The following is a 14,310-nucleotide window of genomic DNA, read 5'->3' on the forward strand; positions in this document are numbered from 1 at the left end:
CCTCTCACCCAATGTGAAACTACCCTGGACATGAGTGAGGGAGGAAAAACACTTCTATTGTGGTAAGCCAGTCCATTTGGAGACTGTCATAGCAGTTTAGCCTACCCCAACTAATACAGGTACTAAATGTCAATTCCACTAGAGTAAGACCTTGCCTCTGGATGTGTGCTTAGAGCCCCAGGCGCGAAGAATTGAGTGGATCACATGCCTGAGGTCAGGACACACTATCTCACTCATCCATGCAAGGCCCCTCTTTTGTTTCCCTTTCCCTCCTTCATTCCGCATTCTAGTCCCATTCTGTTCCCTCCCTCAGACACTATTCTAGCAAGTTAAGGTGTAAATTCTCCTTAAAAAATGCTTTGTGTTTGTGTTGAATTTACTTAGCTAATTTTTGCTATAAATTTCATTATGCCTTATTTTCCTCACCTGGAGTCTATCATGTCCTAACAGCTTGCATCTGACTTTTTTATAATATTCCATCATATGCATATACCACATTTTACTTATCAATTCCTTTAGAAACAGGCTTCTAAGCTGTTTTCAGATTCTCGCTACCCAAGATACATACAGATAAACATCCATATACGTAGCTCCTTGTGGATCTGTGCAAGTTTCTCTGAAGGATAAAGCCAGGAGTGGAACTGCTTTGAGGTAGGGTATGTACAAACTTAATATATCAGTTATCTATTGCTGCATAACAAATTACTTAAAAACTTAGCAGCTTAGGGCTTCCCTGGTGGCGCAGTGGTTGAGAGTCTGCCTGCCGATGCAGGGGACACAGGTTCGTGCCCCGGTCCGGGAAGATCCCACGTGCTGCAGGGCGGCTGGGCCCATGAGCCATGGCCGCTGAGCCTGCGCGTCCGGAGCCTGTGCTCCGCAATGGGAGAGGCCACAGCAGTGAGAGGCCTGTGTACCGCAAAAAAAAAAAAAAAAAAAACTTAGCAGCTTAAAACAATAACACCCACAGAATGAAAGGAAATACTTGCAAATCATATATCTGATAAGAGACTTGTTATCAGAACATATAAAGAATTCTACATAACAGTGTGTATGTGTGTATATGTGTGTAGGTGTATGACAAATAACCCAACTGAAAAATCAAAGGATTTGAATAAACATTTCTCCAAAGAAGATAAATAAAGATATTCAACAACATTAGGCATTAGAGAAATGCAAATCAAAACCACAATGACATACCACTTCACACCACTAGGATAGCCATAATCAAGAAGACAGATAATAACAAGTATTAGCGGGAGTTCCCTGGTGGTCCAGTGGTTAGGACTCAGCGCTTTCACTGCCGTGGCCCGGGTTCAATCCCTGGTCGAGGAACCAAGATCCCACAAGCCACATGGCACGGCCAAAAACAACAACAAAAACAAGTATCGGCAAGGATGTGGAGAAACTGGAACTCTCATACACTGCTTTGGAAGTTTGGTAGTTCCTCAAAAAGCAAAACATGGAGTTAACCATATGAGTCAGCAATTCTACTCCAAGAAAAATGAAAACGTAAGTCCATACAAAAACTTGTACGTGAATGTTCATAGCAGCATTAGTCACAATAGCCAAAAAGTGGAAACAACTCAAATATCAACAGATGCATGGATAGATAAAATGTGGTATATCCATACAAGGGAATATTATTCAGCCATTAAAGGGAATGTGGTACTGATACATACTACAACACAGATGAACCCTGAAAACACTACACTAAGTGAAAAGAGCTAGATACAAAAAGCCATGTATTATATGATAGTCCCATTCACATATTATATGAAATGTCTAGAACAGACAAATCTATAGCAACAGAAGGATTAGCGGTTGCCTAGGGCTAGGGGAGCTGGGGACAAGTGAAGAGTGGCTGCTGATGGATACAAAGCTCCCCGTATCCAAAATGTTTTTAAATGAATCGTGGTGAAGGTTATACAACTCGGTGATACGCTAAAAACTACTGAACTGTACACGTTAAATGGGTAAACAGTAGAGTATGTGAAGTATATCTCAAGCTGTTAAAAAATAATAAACACCTCCTCTTATCTCAATTTCTTTGTGTCAAGAATTTGGAGCTGGGTGATTCTGGCTCAGGATCTCTCATGAGGTTGCAGCCATGTTGTTGATCAGGGCTGCACACATCTAAAGGCTTGAATGGAGCTAAAAGGATCCACTTCCAAGGTAGCTCACTCACAGGGCTGATAAATTGGTGTGTCTACCGGTGAGAGGCCTCAGTCCCTCTCCGCATGGGCCTCTCCAGAGGACCACTTGAGTGTCCTCATGACATAGTAGCCGGCTTCTTTCACAGCAAGTGATTCAAGAGAATACAAGGAAGATGCTTCAATGTCTTTTATGACTCAGCCTCAGAAGTCACACATTTCCAGTACATCCTACCCGTTACACAGGTCAGCTCTATTCACTGTAGGAGGGGACTACACGAGGGCTTAAATACCAGGAGTCAGGGATCATTGGGGCCACATTGGAAGCTGGCTATCAACACTTGATGATTAGGAAGACAATGATAACAACAGCTAATAATTTTGTGACATGTACTATGCGCCTGGCACTGTTCTAGGCTCACAATAAACCTATGAGGTGGGTAATATTATCTCCATTTCAAAAATGAAGAAACTAAAACACAGAGAAGTTAAGTGGCTTATCAAGGTCACACAGTAAAAGACATACCTGAGATTCAAGCTCAGACAATATTCTCTCAAAAATTCTGCAATACTGCATCCCAGATATTACTTATTTTCAATTAAGTTTTGCCCATTTGTCCTCCAGAATGGATGCAATAGTTGAAACTTCCCATGAGTTTTCATTCCCTATGAGAATTCAGTCTCTTCCTTATTTTTGCTAATAGATACAAAGTAGAAACTCATTAATGTTTTGATCTCTATTTCTCTAATTACTAGTAGTAATATACTTATTAGCCATTCTGGTTTTCCTTTAGATTTTACATATTCATATTCTTTGCCTGTTTTTATTTTGTGTTTTGTATTTCTTTCCAATTTGCAGTAGTTCCTTCTATATTCAATCTCTTATAAATGTAATCCTTTGTCAGTTTTAGACATTGGAAATATTTTCTCCTAGTCTATACCCATTTTTAACTTTGACTATGGGGTGCTTTGTTGACTAGAAATCTTTAATTATGATGTAGGCAAAGCTATCAAACCTTACGGATTGTGATTTGGAGATCTAATTTAACAAATTTATCCTCACCCCAAGGTCACAAAGACATTCCCCATTTTTTCTTATTGGCTGTAGCATTTTACCTTTCATTTAGGTAAAATCACTTTGGGATTTGTCTTTGCTTTATGTGGTTTAAGGCAGGGATCCAACTTTATTTTTGTCCATATAATAAGTCAATTTTCCGAGCACCATTATCTATCTCTTCCCCACTAATTTGTGACACTACCTTTACCAGACACCATGTCTCCAAACTGCCATGTCTATTCCTAAGTCTAGTTTAGCAATAATTCTTATTTTCTAAGAGGAAGGAGCTATCACTGTGAAAGTTTTTACTCATCCTGCTTCCTAGATGAATGAAAAATCCAACTATCGCCCTCCAAGATCCCTGGGGGTTCAATATTAGCTTGTATTCTTCCCCAAAACAGAATATCCATTTAAGAAAATTATTTAAAAAAAATAAATGTGTGTTTATTAAAAAGGGAAAACCCTAACCAAGAACAAACCCTGGGACACAGAGAAGTCAACGCTTCCTCTGAAAGCCAGCAACAGGCAGTGTCGGCACACCTGAGAAGTACAGGTCCTTCAGTCCAAACATTACGTCTCAAATATTCTTCTGTAGTCAAAACTGGCATCCGACAAGTCGCTGGTCTGTGTGGGCCCTGATTATGAGCACAGATGACTGTTGCAGCTGGACGTCTGTCTACCCTGTGTCCACCACCACAACACACAGCCACCCCCAATGCCTCAGAAAAGTTACATATCCTCAACACTCCACTTGTAGGCAAGTTCCTCCACCGCCTTCTTGCTGGCAAGCCTGGCAAAGCGCTTCTGTTCAAATCCATTGGATCTGTAATCAAGAAATACTAATCAGCCAGAATCCTGAACTGAACATTTATTTTTGAAAAAAGAGTTCACAATCTAATGAGCAAAAAGGAAAGTAAAGGCAATCACGTGAAAATATTTAAGACATAAGCAACAGAATCAGAAAGACAGAATACATAATCCACCCTCTTATTAGTCCTTGTTCAGTTCTTTCTCAAACTCTTTTCACAACTGTTTCAAACATTTACCACTCTCTAAAGGCCCAACTCACTCTCAACTGATGTCTACGTATTATACTTTATCCATTCATTACACAAACAATTAGTGAATTCTTATTATATACTAGGCACTGTGTCATGAAAATGAGTATAACATAGCACCTATCCTGATAAACTCACAGACTAGTAGAGGAGATTGACATTTAAACAAATAATTAAAACAAAAAGCATAGATTATGGCAGAAATATGCATTGGGTATCCTGGAAGCAGAGTGGGGATCTTACTCAGCTTGGGAGGGGGATAGACAAGAATGGTCAGCAAAGGCTTCGTGAAGGGGGCCCCTATGCTAAGTCTGAAAAGAAAGAGTTAACCAGAGGGCCAGAAGGGTCAGGAGGGCATTTCAGCACAGAGCATAGCACAAGCAACAACAGCAAAGGCACAAAAGTAAGAAATAGTATGGCACATGCAGGTAACCAAAGGCAAACTGGTATGGCTGGAGCCTCAAATATGAAAAGAGAGTAGCACGAGGCAAAGTTAGAAAGGTAGGTAGAGGGCAAATCATAATGAGCTCTGTAAGCCATAGTATAAAGCTTAGATTTCACCTAGTAAGGATAAATTTATTTTTTTTAATTTTTATTGGAGTACTGTTGATTTACAATGTTGTGTTAGTTTCAGGTGTACAGAAAAGTGAATCAGTTATACATATATATATATATATATATATATATATATATATATATATATATATATCCACTTTTTTTTTTTACATTCTTTTCCCATGTAGGCCATTACAGAGTATTGAGTAGAGTTCCTTGTGAAGGATAAATTTAAAGTGGGAGCATAAACTGCATTTCAAAGAGATCACTCTGGAGGAGGCTGAAGGCAGGAAAGTTACTGCAATGGTCCAGGCAACAGATGATGAAAGTGATGATAAAGAAGAGGGACAGAAAGAGAGAAAACATAGTAGAACTTAGTGATTGATTAGTTATATAAGAGCAAAAGAGGAAGAGGTAAGTTTGACTCATGGGTTAATAATTTTAGTGACCAGATGAATGAGGCTGCCATTAACCAGGACAGAACACAAGAGTAGGAGCACGCTTAGAGTAAGGAAAGCTGATGAGTTCAGTTTTGAATATGTTTGCATTTAAGATGCCTCAAGTACATATCAACAGAGAAACCCAATGCACAGCCAGATACTCCAGACTGAGGTGCAAATACAGATTTGGGAATCATGTACATACAGCTGGTAAGTGAAGGTGTACTAGACTAGATTCAGCCAAGAGAGCACATGGAGTGAGAACGGCTAAGGGTTACAGATGGAGCCCTGAGAAACATTAAAGCAGGGGGCACAGAGGAACAGAAGTTCATAAAGGTGGCCGAGATGAAATGATAAGAGAAAATAACCAGAAGTAGGGTGTCATGGAAGTCACTACAGGGGTGAATTTCAAGGAGTGGCCCCCAACTCCCTTCTAATACCATGTACTTCGTCTTCTTATATAAACTTCTTGAAAGAGCCTTTACTCACTGTCTACTTCCTTATTTTTCATTCACTCCTTGACACATTAGACCCTGGCTTTGGTTTCACTATGCTATGGAGTTAATACTCTCTCAAGTCATTAATGACCTTCCTTATTGCCAAACCCAGTGCTTTCTCCCTCTCACCTAATCAGTCACTAGGTCCTGCCATCTTGTCACTTAACCAATTTCCCACTTCCTCCTCTCTCCATTCGTACTACCACTGTCATGGTTCAGACCTCCATCATCTTTAGCCTAATCTACTGCAACAACCTTGTATCTTGTCTCTCTACTTCCAAATGTGTGCCTTGCAAATGCTTCGTACAACTGCTACAATGCATCACCTATATAGAATGGAGAGCTACAGTTAATCCACCAGTGGCTCCCCTCTGCCTCTAAGGTGAACACCAAGCTCCTCAGAAATGTTTCCAAGTCCTTCAGTGACCAGGCTCCTGCTTACCTTTCCAGCCCATCTCACACAACTCCATTTCACACTTACTGCTATCCAACATCAAACTGCTTATAACAGGCCCCCACCCCACCAAACACTAGGATGTTCCATATCCTTATGACCTTGCAATACAGGATGCTCTTCCTTAAATATCCTTCCTTTCCTTCTTATCTTGGTTAATGACATCCCTTAAGACTTAGCTCATGTATCACCTCCTCTAGGAAGCATGCATTCCCTGACCACAGTCTCCCAAGGCTGAATCTAGCTACTCCTCCTTTGTGCTCCCAAGGCACCTTGAAAATCCTCTATAGTAATACATAGCAAGTAGCACTGAAATTATTTACTTGTCTGTCTTCTCCTCTAGATAGTAAGTGAGTTGCTGTGCTCAAGGACCGTCTCTCACTAATTGTGAGACCCTAGCACCTAGTACACAGCTGCTTAAAATTATAATATATATATGCTAAGTGCTACTGAACTGATTGGGATGACAGACTTCCCTCTTTCCTAAGGCCTTCCCTAAGGGATCAGTTGGGTGAGTAGTGAAAGGGTGAGGAAGAAGGGAAGCTTATTATGAATGGCAACATCTCCAACCTTAGAAGCATGCATGGTGTTCTAGAGCACAAGGAAACCACTGCTTCTTGTCTTGGGGAATAAGTACTTAAGAGAATCAACACTAATATGATCAAACAGACAAAAAGTCCTATGAATAACAAACCAAACCCTAAACAGAATCAAAAAAACAAACTGCAAGAGAACACACAGTGGAAAGAGCTTCAGACCAAAGAATCAGATGCCCGAGGTCTAATTCCAGCTTTATCAGGTGAGCTGAAAGACTATAACCTGTTAAATTTATCAGGGCCTCCGTTTCTCTTTTAAATAATGTAAGTTAGTTTAACTGACCTTATGGGTTTTTCTAACTGTAACATACTATAGATCTGTTTTAGAAATATTTACTTGCCAAAAACAGACAGAAGCAGAAAAGGCAATGAAAGAATAAATAATCAGAAAGAAAGAAAGAATAAATAATCAGAAATAAATAAATAATGAGAAAGGGAACTAAAAGGAAAAATCTAGGAGAAAATAAGAATGAGAAGTGTAGGAAAACTACTGGGAGAGATGCAGACAAATTATACCAGTTAAAAACCAGGTCAGAAGAGTTCTGTTTTGGGTCCAGAAATTTGAAAAAAAATAGAAAAAAGAAAAAAAGAATGAACTCAGTGTAGCAGGAGTATCTTTAGGGTTGTGGCTATAAAAAGATCTACTTCTGGCTATACAGCAAATTAGTATTCTGAAAAATCCTCCTGTTACCAAAAAGCCGATATACAGTGCGCTGCAAACGAAAGCAGGAAAGGAGCCTGAAACCACATCCACCCTGAGGATACCTGCCAGTATCAGGAACTAGAGCTCTGGATTTAGATGGCAGCTTAAAGGACAGAAGATAGTGCCTTAGGCCCATATAAAGCAGAGTGGTAGATTCCAGTCATGGCAGAGAACTCGTGCAAACTAACCTACACAGAAAACAATTATAAAATCTGGACAGAATATAAAGATACAAGTATCTGAAAGTATTTGAAGGCATGAGAGAGTGACCAAAAGCAGACAAAACTTGGGTGGGAGTCTAGGTGTCAGAAGAGATTTGTGAGGCTTTTTGCCAGAGGGCACTTCCCAAACTGCACAGCTCATGGAGGCAGAAAGCCACAGGCTTACTGGCTTGAGGTGTCAGTGCAGAGTGAGCAGAGCAGCTGGAAAATCAGGGGAGAAATACTGAAAGGGAGGGAGCTTCAAAAGGGATGAACCCCAAAATCTACATACAAACTGCACCCAAATCTTTGGCTAACTGCTAAACTGTGCTTGTGCAGCGGAAACCCCCTTGGGCCCCATGAAAAAGCAGCAGCTAGAAACTGAAAAAACTGAGCAGAAATTTTAGCTGCTGCCCACTGCAAAGAAGTTAGAGCTTGGAGTTAAAATACAGCCAAGTTAACTGTCTGCTGGAATAAAAATCAACACACTTCAAGGACTTCCCTGATGGTGCAGTGGTTAAGAATCCACCTGCCGATGCAGGGGACACAGGTTTCAAACCCTGGTCCGGGAAGATCCCACATGGTGTGGAGCAACTGAGCCCATGTGCCACAACTACTAAGCCTGCGCTCTAGGGCCCGCAAGCCACAAGTACTGACCCTGTGTGCCACTATTGAAGCCCACGCACCTACAGCCTGTGCTCCGCAACGAGAGAAGCCACCACAATGAGAAGCCCGCACACCACAACAAAGAGTAGCCCCGCTCACCGCAACTAGAGAAAGCCCATGCGAGGCAACGAAGACCCAACACAGCCCCAAATAAATTAAATAAATAATTAAAATAAATTAATTAATAAATAACATTAAAAATAAGATGGTTACACCATCTTATTAAAAAAAATCAACACACTTCAAAGGAATATAAGAGAATTCAAAGTCTCTGCAATGTACCATTCATAATGTCCAGTATAACATTTTTAAGTGACCAGACATGTAAAGAAACAGTAAAATGTGATGACACTCAAGAAAAAACTATGAATAGAAACCAATCCTGAGATAACCCAAATGTTGCAATGAGCAGACAGGACTTCAAAGCACCAATTATAAATATTCTCAAGGAAAAAAAAATGACACATGATGAATGAATAGGTAGGAAATCTCAACAGAGAAATATGTCAAATGGAAATTCTAGAGTTGAAAAATATAATAAACTAACTCAGGGACTTCCTTGGTGGCACAGTGGTTATATTATAAAAATATAAAAACTAGCTGAGGGACTTCACTGATGGCACAGTGGCGCCTGCCAATGCAGGGGACACGGGTTCGAGCCCTGATCCAGGAGGATCCCATGTGCCGCAGAGCAACCAAGCCCACGTGCCACAACTACTGAGCTTGCACTCTAGAACCTGTGAGCCACAACTACTGAGCCCACGTGCCACAACTACTGAAGCCCACGTGCCTAGAGCCTGTGTTCCGCTACAAGAGAAGCCACTGCAATGAGAAGCCCATGCACTGCAATAAAGAGTAGCCCCTGCTCACAACTAGAGAAAGCCCACGTGCAGCAACAAAGACCCAATGCAGCTAAAAATAATAAATAAATTTAAACTAGCTGAAACAAAAAATTCAGTGTATGAGCCTAATAGGCTAGAGATGGCAGAAGAGTCAATGAACTTGAAATCAGATCAAAAGAAATTATCCCACCTTAAGAACAGAGAGAAAAATAATGATAGAAAAATGAACAGGACTTCAGAGGTCTGTGGGATAATATCAAGTAGTGGAAATAGTGTAATTGGAGAAGGAAAAGTGGTTTAAAAAAAAAAGAAGAGTAACTGAACAAAAAACAGCCAAATACCTCCCAAATGTGAAAAACATGAACTCATAAATCCAAAAAGCTCAACAAACTCAAAAAAGGATAAATACAAAGAAAACCACACCTAGGTACATCATAGTCAAATGGCTGAAAACCAAAGACCAGAAGGAAATCTTGAAAGCTGCCAGAGAATATATTATAATGTGTATATGTTGGGGTTAGGGGGTGAGACAACAAAACAAATGACATCTGAGGGTTGACTTCTAATTGGAAACAATGGAGGCCAGAAAGTGATGAAAAGTCTTTAAAGGGCTGACAGAGCTGTCATAGAAGTCTGGTACTGTCAATCCTGAGTTCTCTGTGTTGGTTTGAAACCTCAGGAGTTCCCTGGGTAAAATCTGAAATTGGCCCCCATACAGGGAGGACAACGAGAGACCAAAGAGGCAGATCACTCCAGATTGGCAGGTGGCAGGTTTAATAAGCAAGGGAACTTACATACAAGGTTTGTCTTGGGCGCAGCACAAGTGGTTCTCCACACCTGCCTGCCAGAACCTTAAAAGTTTATACAGAGGCCTTATATATAAGGGTTCAGTCACATATTCAGTCCAGATGGTCTCAACAACACCCTACTCTCTCAAGGCTATGTCGTTGAAATGGCTGCCAGTATGGGAAGAGTAGGCAGGATGTACATTCCAAGGACAGGGGAGAGGTAAGGGCCTCCAGTTGCCTGGGTCCAGCTCATAGGTCAACCAGTGGTCACATCCCCTTGATAACCTCCCCCAACACTATGCCAGTGAAACAATCCTTCAAAAATGAAGGTGAGAAAAAATTCTCTAATTTAATTAATAGAACTGTGCCAATGCCAATTCCTGACTCTGATAATGTACTATGGTTATATAAGATATTATCATTGGGGGAAGCTGGGTGAATGGTACACTAATACACTGTACTATTTTTTCAAGTTCTTGTGAGCCTAACATTACTTCAAAATTAAAGCTGTTAAGAAACAAAGGTGAAATAAAGACATTTTCATATCAACAAAAACTGAATTTTTTGCCAACAGACCTGCACTGAAGGAATATTAAAATTTCCTAATTTCTTTAGGAAAGAAGGAAGAATACCAGAAATTGTAACTATCTGAGTAAGTACTAACAACTATATATTTTTTTCTTTTGTTTTCTTAGTTTCTTAAAAAAATATATAACTGCAAAGTACAAATTTTAACACTGTATTGTGGGGTCTATACCATTTTTTATGTAATATGTATGAAAACAATAGCACTAAAAACAGAGGTTAAGTAGAACTGTAATGTTGCAAGGTTCTTATATTTTATGTGAAATTGTACAATTATAACTCTCAGTAGGCTGTGATAAATTAAAGATATGTACTGTGATCCTTATAACAAACACTGAAAAAAAAATTGCAGAGAGGTATAACTAAAAAGAAAACAGAGCAATTAAAATTCACTACTAAATTCACACATCTAAAATCCAAAACACTGACAATACCAAATGCTGGCAAGGATATGGAACAACAGAAATCCTCACTCTCTGTGGTAATGTAAAATGATACAGCCTCTTTGGAAGACAATTGGCAGTTTCTTATAAAATTAAACATAATCTCAACAATACAATATAGCAATCATTGGGTATTTACCCAAGTAAACTGAAAACTATATCCACATAAAACCCATACACAAATGTTTATTTCAGCTTTATTCACAACTGCTAAAAACTGGGAGCAACCAAGATGTCCTTCAACTGGGGAATAAACAGACTGTGGTATACCCATCCAATGCAATACTACTCAGTGATAAACAAGGAATACAGTACTGATTCATGCAAGAACATGGATGAATCTTAAAATGCATTTTGCTAAGTGCAAAAGGTCAGACTCAAAAGGTTACACATTGTATGATTCCATTCATGTAACACTCTGGAAAAGACAAAACTATAGGGACAGAAAACAGCAGCAGTAATTACAAGGGGTTGGTGGAGGAGGTAAAAATGACTAAAAGGAGACTTACACAGGAAATTTTAGAATGATGGAACTATTCCATACAGTACTAGGGTGGTGAATGAATGACTCTACTCATTTGTTAAATCCCATAGAACTATACACCATAATGAGTAAACACTAATATAAGTAAACTATAAAATAAAAAAATTACCCAGGATGTTTGGGTTGGGGGGCGGTACAGGGGCTGACTCTTTAAGTTATGTTGAAAAATGGTATTCTGATTAGAAATTATAAGGGTAAGAACAAAATGAACTGCACATAAATGCTACACTCTAGATGGTAAATTAGTTTCTCATTTCTGAATTTCTCAATTTTGAAACTGTTTTACATGTGTCCTGGGGATGAGCAAAATGGATGGTGGATGGTGGGTGCCAGGTTTCTTTATGTTGGGGAGGTAAGCAAAAAGGAAAGGTAATACTTGGTTAGAGTCAGTTACATCAACATGAACTCATATTTATATATATATGTAAATATATGTGTATATATAACATACTTGCAGGTGGATAGACACAGAAACAATTATAGATATGTGTGTATACACAGACTACTATACACGCATTAACTAGCTCTGTCTGCTGAGAGGGTCTAGAAACAATGACACCTCAGTAACAACAAGCACTCTAGCAGTCGGATCTTGGTTTCTAAATATCTTTCTCCATTAAAAGCAGCCAGGATTTCTTAGAGAAATGGCTATATTAGGGCTGGGGCAGAGAAAATACAATATGAGCCTGAAGCACCCTACAGTAACAGAAAGTCAAAGAATGCTCAAAAAATAAAAGGATGGGCATATAAAAGGGACACCTGAGAGAACTCCCAATGGCCAAAGAACAGAACAATTTAAGCAACAAAATAAATAACATATTATTAGATTACTATACAAAGTATAAAATATACATGAGTCCGTACTGATATAAACAAATGATTGAGCAAATAAATGGGGAGATGAAACAGATCTTCCTTACAGAAAAAGTCTAAATAATACATGTAGATATCCTTCTGTAGGTCTCCTTTTGAGTGTAAGCTGAACTCAGTCGACTGACTTCCAGAGAAGAGAGTATGAAAGAAGAAAAACAGTAATTTTAAAGCAGAGAAACCCGGCAAACACTCACTACCTCAACCCAGTGATCCAGGTTAACATTACTAGTGATGTCATGTGGATATCATGTAACCCCTAAAATGATGTGATGAGAAGAACACTCCACCACTGTGGAATTCTTTCCAAAAACCCATAACCTCAAGCTAATCATGAGAAAAACATCAAACAAACTCAATTTGAGGAACATTCAACAAAAATACCTGACCATACCCCCCCCCAAAAGTGTTAAGGTTACAAAGAACAAAGAAAGACTGAGAAACTGACACAGATCAGAAGAGACTGAGGAGACATGACAACTAAGTACAACGTGGTATCCTGAATTGCATCCCTAAACAGAAAAAGAACATTAATAGAAAACTGGTGAAAACCAAATAAAATCTGATACATTAATAACATACTAATGTTGGTTTCTTAGATTTGATTAATGTACCATGATAATATAACAAATGGTAACAAAACTGGATAAGGAGTTTACAAGAATTCTTTATACTATCTCTGCAAATTTTCTATAAATCTAAAATTATTCCAAAACAAAAAGTTTGCTTAAAAAAAGAATACAAAAAAATTTTTTCAAAACACTACCCCAAGCAACTGCAAAATAAACATTATCTTCAAGTGCAAAGGGTTACTCACCAAGGTAAACCATATACTGGGCCATAAAACATGCTTAATAAATTTCAAAAGATCAAAATATTACATAGTGTATTCTCTGACCTCAATGGAATTAAATTGGAAATCAATAACAATGAGATATCTAGAAAAGTCTAAATGTTTGGAATTCTAAAATATACTCATAAGTAAATCATGGATCAAAGAATGAACCAAAAGGAAAATTAGAAAATATTTTGAACAAAATCCAACATACATTCCTGAAAAAAGACATTCCTTAGCAAACTAGGAATAGAAATTTCTCAACTCAATAAAGGAAATCTAAAAAAAAAATTCTACAGTTTACAAGATATTTCATGGTGAAAAGGCTGAATGTTTTCCTCCTAAGGTTAGCAACAAGGTAAAATATGTCTGCTCTTACTGCTTCTACTCAACATTTGCACTGGATATTGTAGCTAGTGCAATAAGGCAAGAAAAAGAAACAAAAGGCATCTGGATTAGAAAGGAAGAAGTAACACTGTTTATATTCACAGAGGACATGATCCTCTAGGTTCAAAATCTGATGGATCCTACAAAAAAAGCCATTGTACGAAGTGACCTTTACTTCAAGGAAAGTGGCTGATAATATTTGTGGCCAATGATAAAATAGGAGCTTTCAAGCATAAATTAGAATTTTGAAAAACTTGTACCCACTACCATGAACTCCTTTAGCTTCTAGTTATTTAAAGATTTTTGTGATGAGATCAAAGTTAATATTAATATGTATATATCATTATCTGATATTATATATGAAAGATGTCAACATTTGGAAGGTCTGAAGAACTCAGCAAACCAATGAACAGTACATGATGTTATAAAATCATGCATGAGTAAAAGATCCATCCAAAATAGGAAAAAGACCAATGGATTTTAATCTAACAGTATGAAAAGCTTTTTGATATGGCTTCTGATTCCATATTACAAATAACCTTTAAGAAACTACCACTTATTGAGTTTTTGTGTAGTATTAAAAAAAAATCTAGGGCTTCCCTGGTGGCGCAGTGGTTGAGAGTCTGCCTGCCGATGCAGG

General features: G+C 38.6%; 1 protein-coding gene across 1 annotated transcript in view; it reads right to left on the bottom strand.

Annotated features, from left to right (window-relative positions):
* Positions 1-2,362: 2,362 nt before the first annotated feature.
* BUD13 (BUD13 homolog) overlaps positions 2,363-14,310 on the bottom strand; it is a 35,849-nt gene continuing 23,901 nt past the window's right edge. Inside the window, exon 10 of the mRNA XM_060103952.1 lies at positions 2,363-4,030. Coding sequence (XP_059959935.1) covers positions 3,937-4,030 — 94 coding nt within the window. The 3' untranslated portion in view covers positions 2,363-3,936. The remainder of the gene's footprint in view (positions 4,031-14,310) is intronic.

The sequence above is a fragment of the Mesoplodon densirostris genome, chromosome 7 (assembly GCF_025265405.1).
Source record: "Mesoplodon densirostris isolate mMesDen1 chromosome 7, mMesDen1 primary haplotype, whole genome shotgun sequence".
NCBI classification, from domain to species: domain Eukaryota; kingdom Metazoa; phylum Chordata; class Mammalia; order Artiodactyla; family Ziphiidae; genus Mesoplodon; species Mesoplodon densirostris.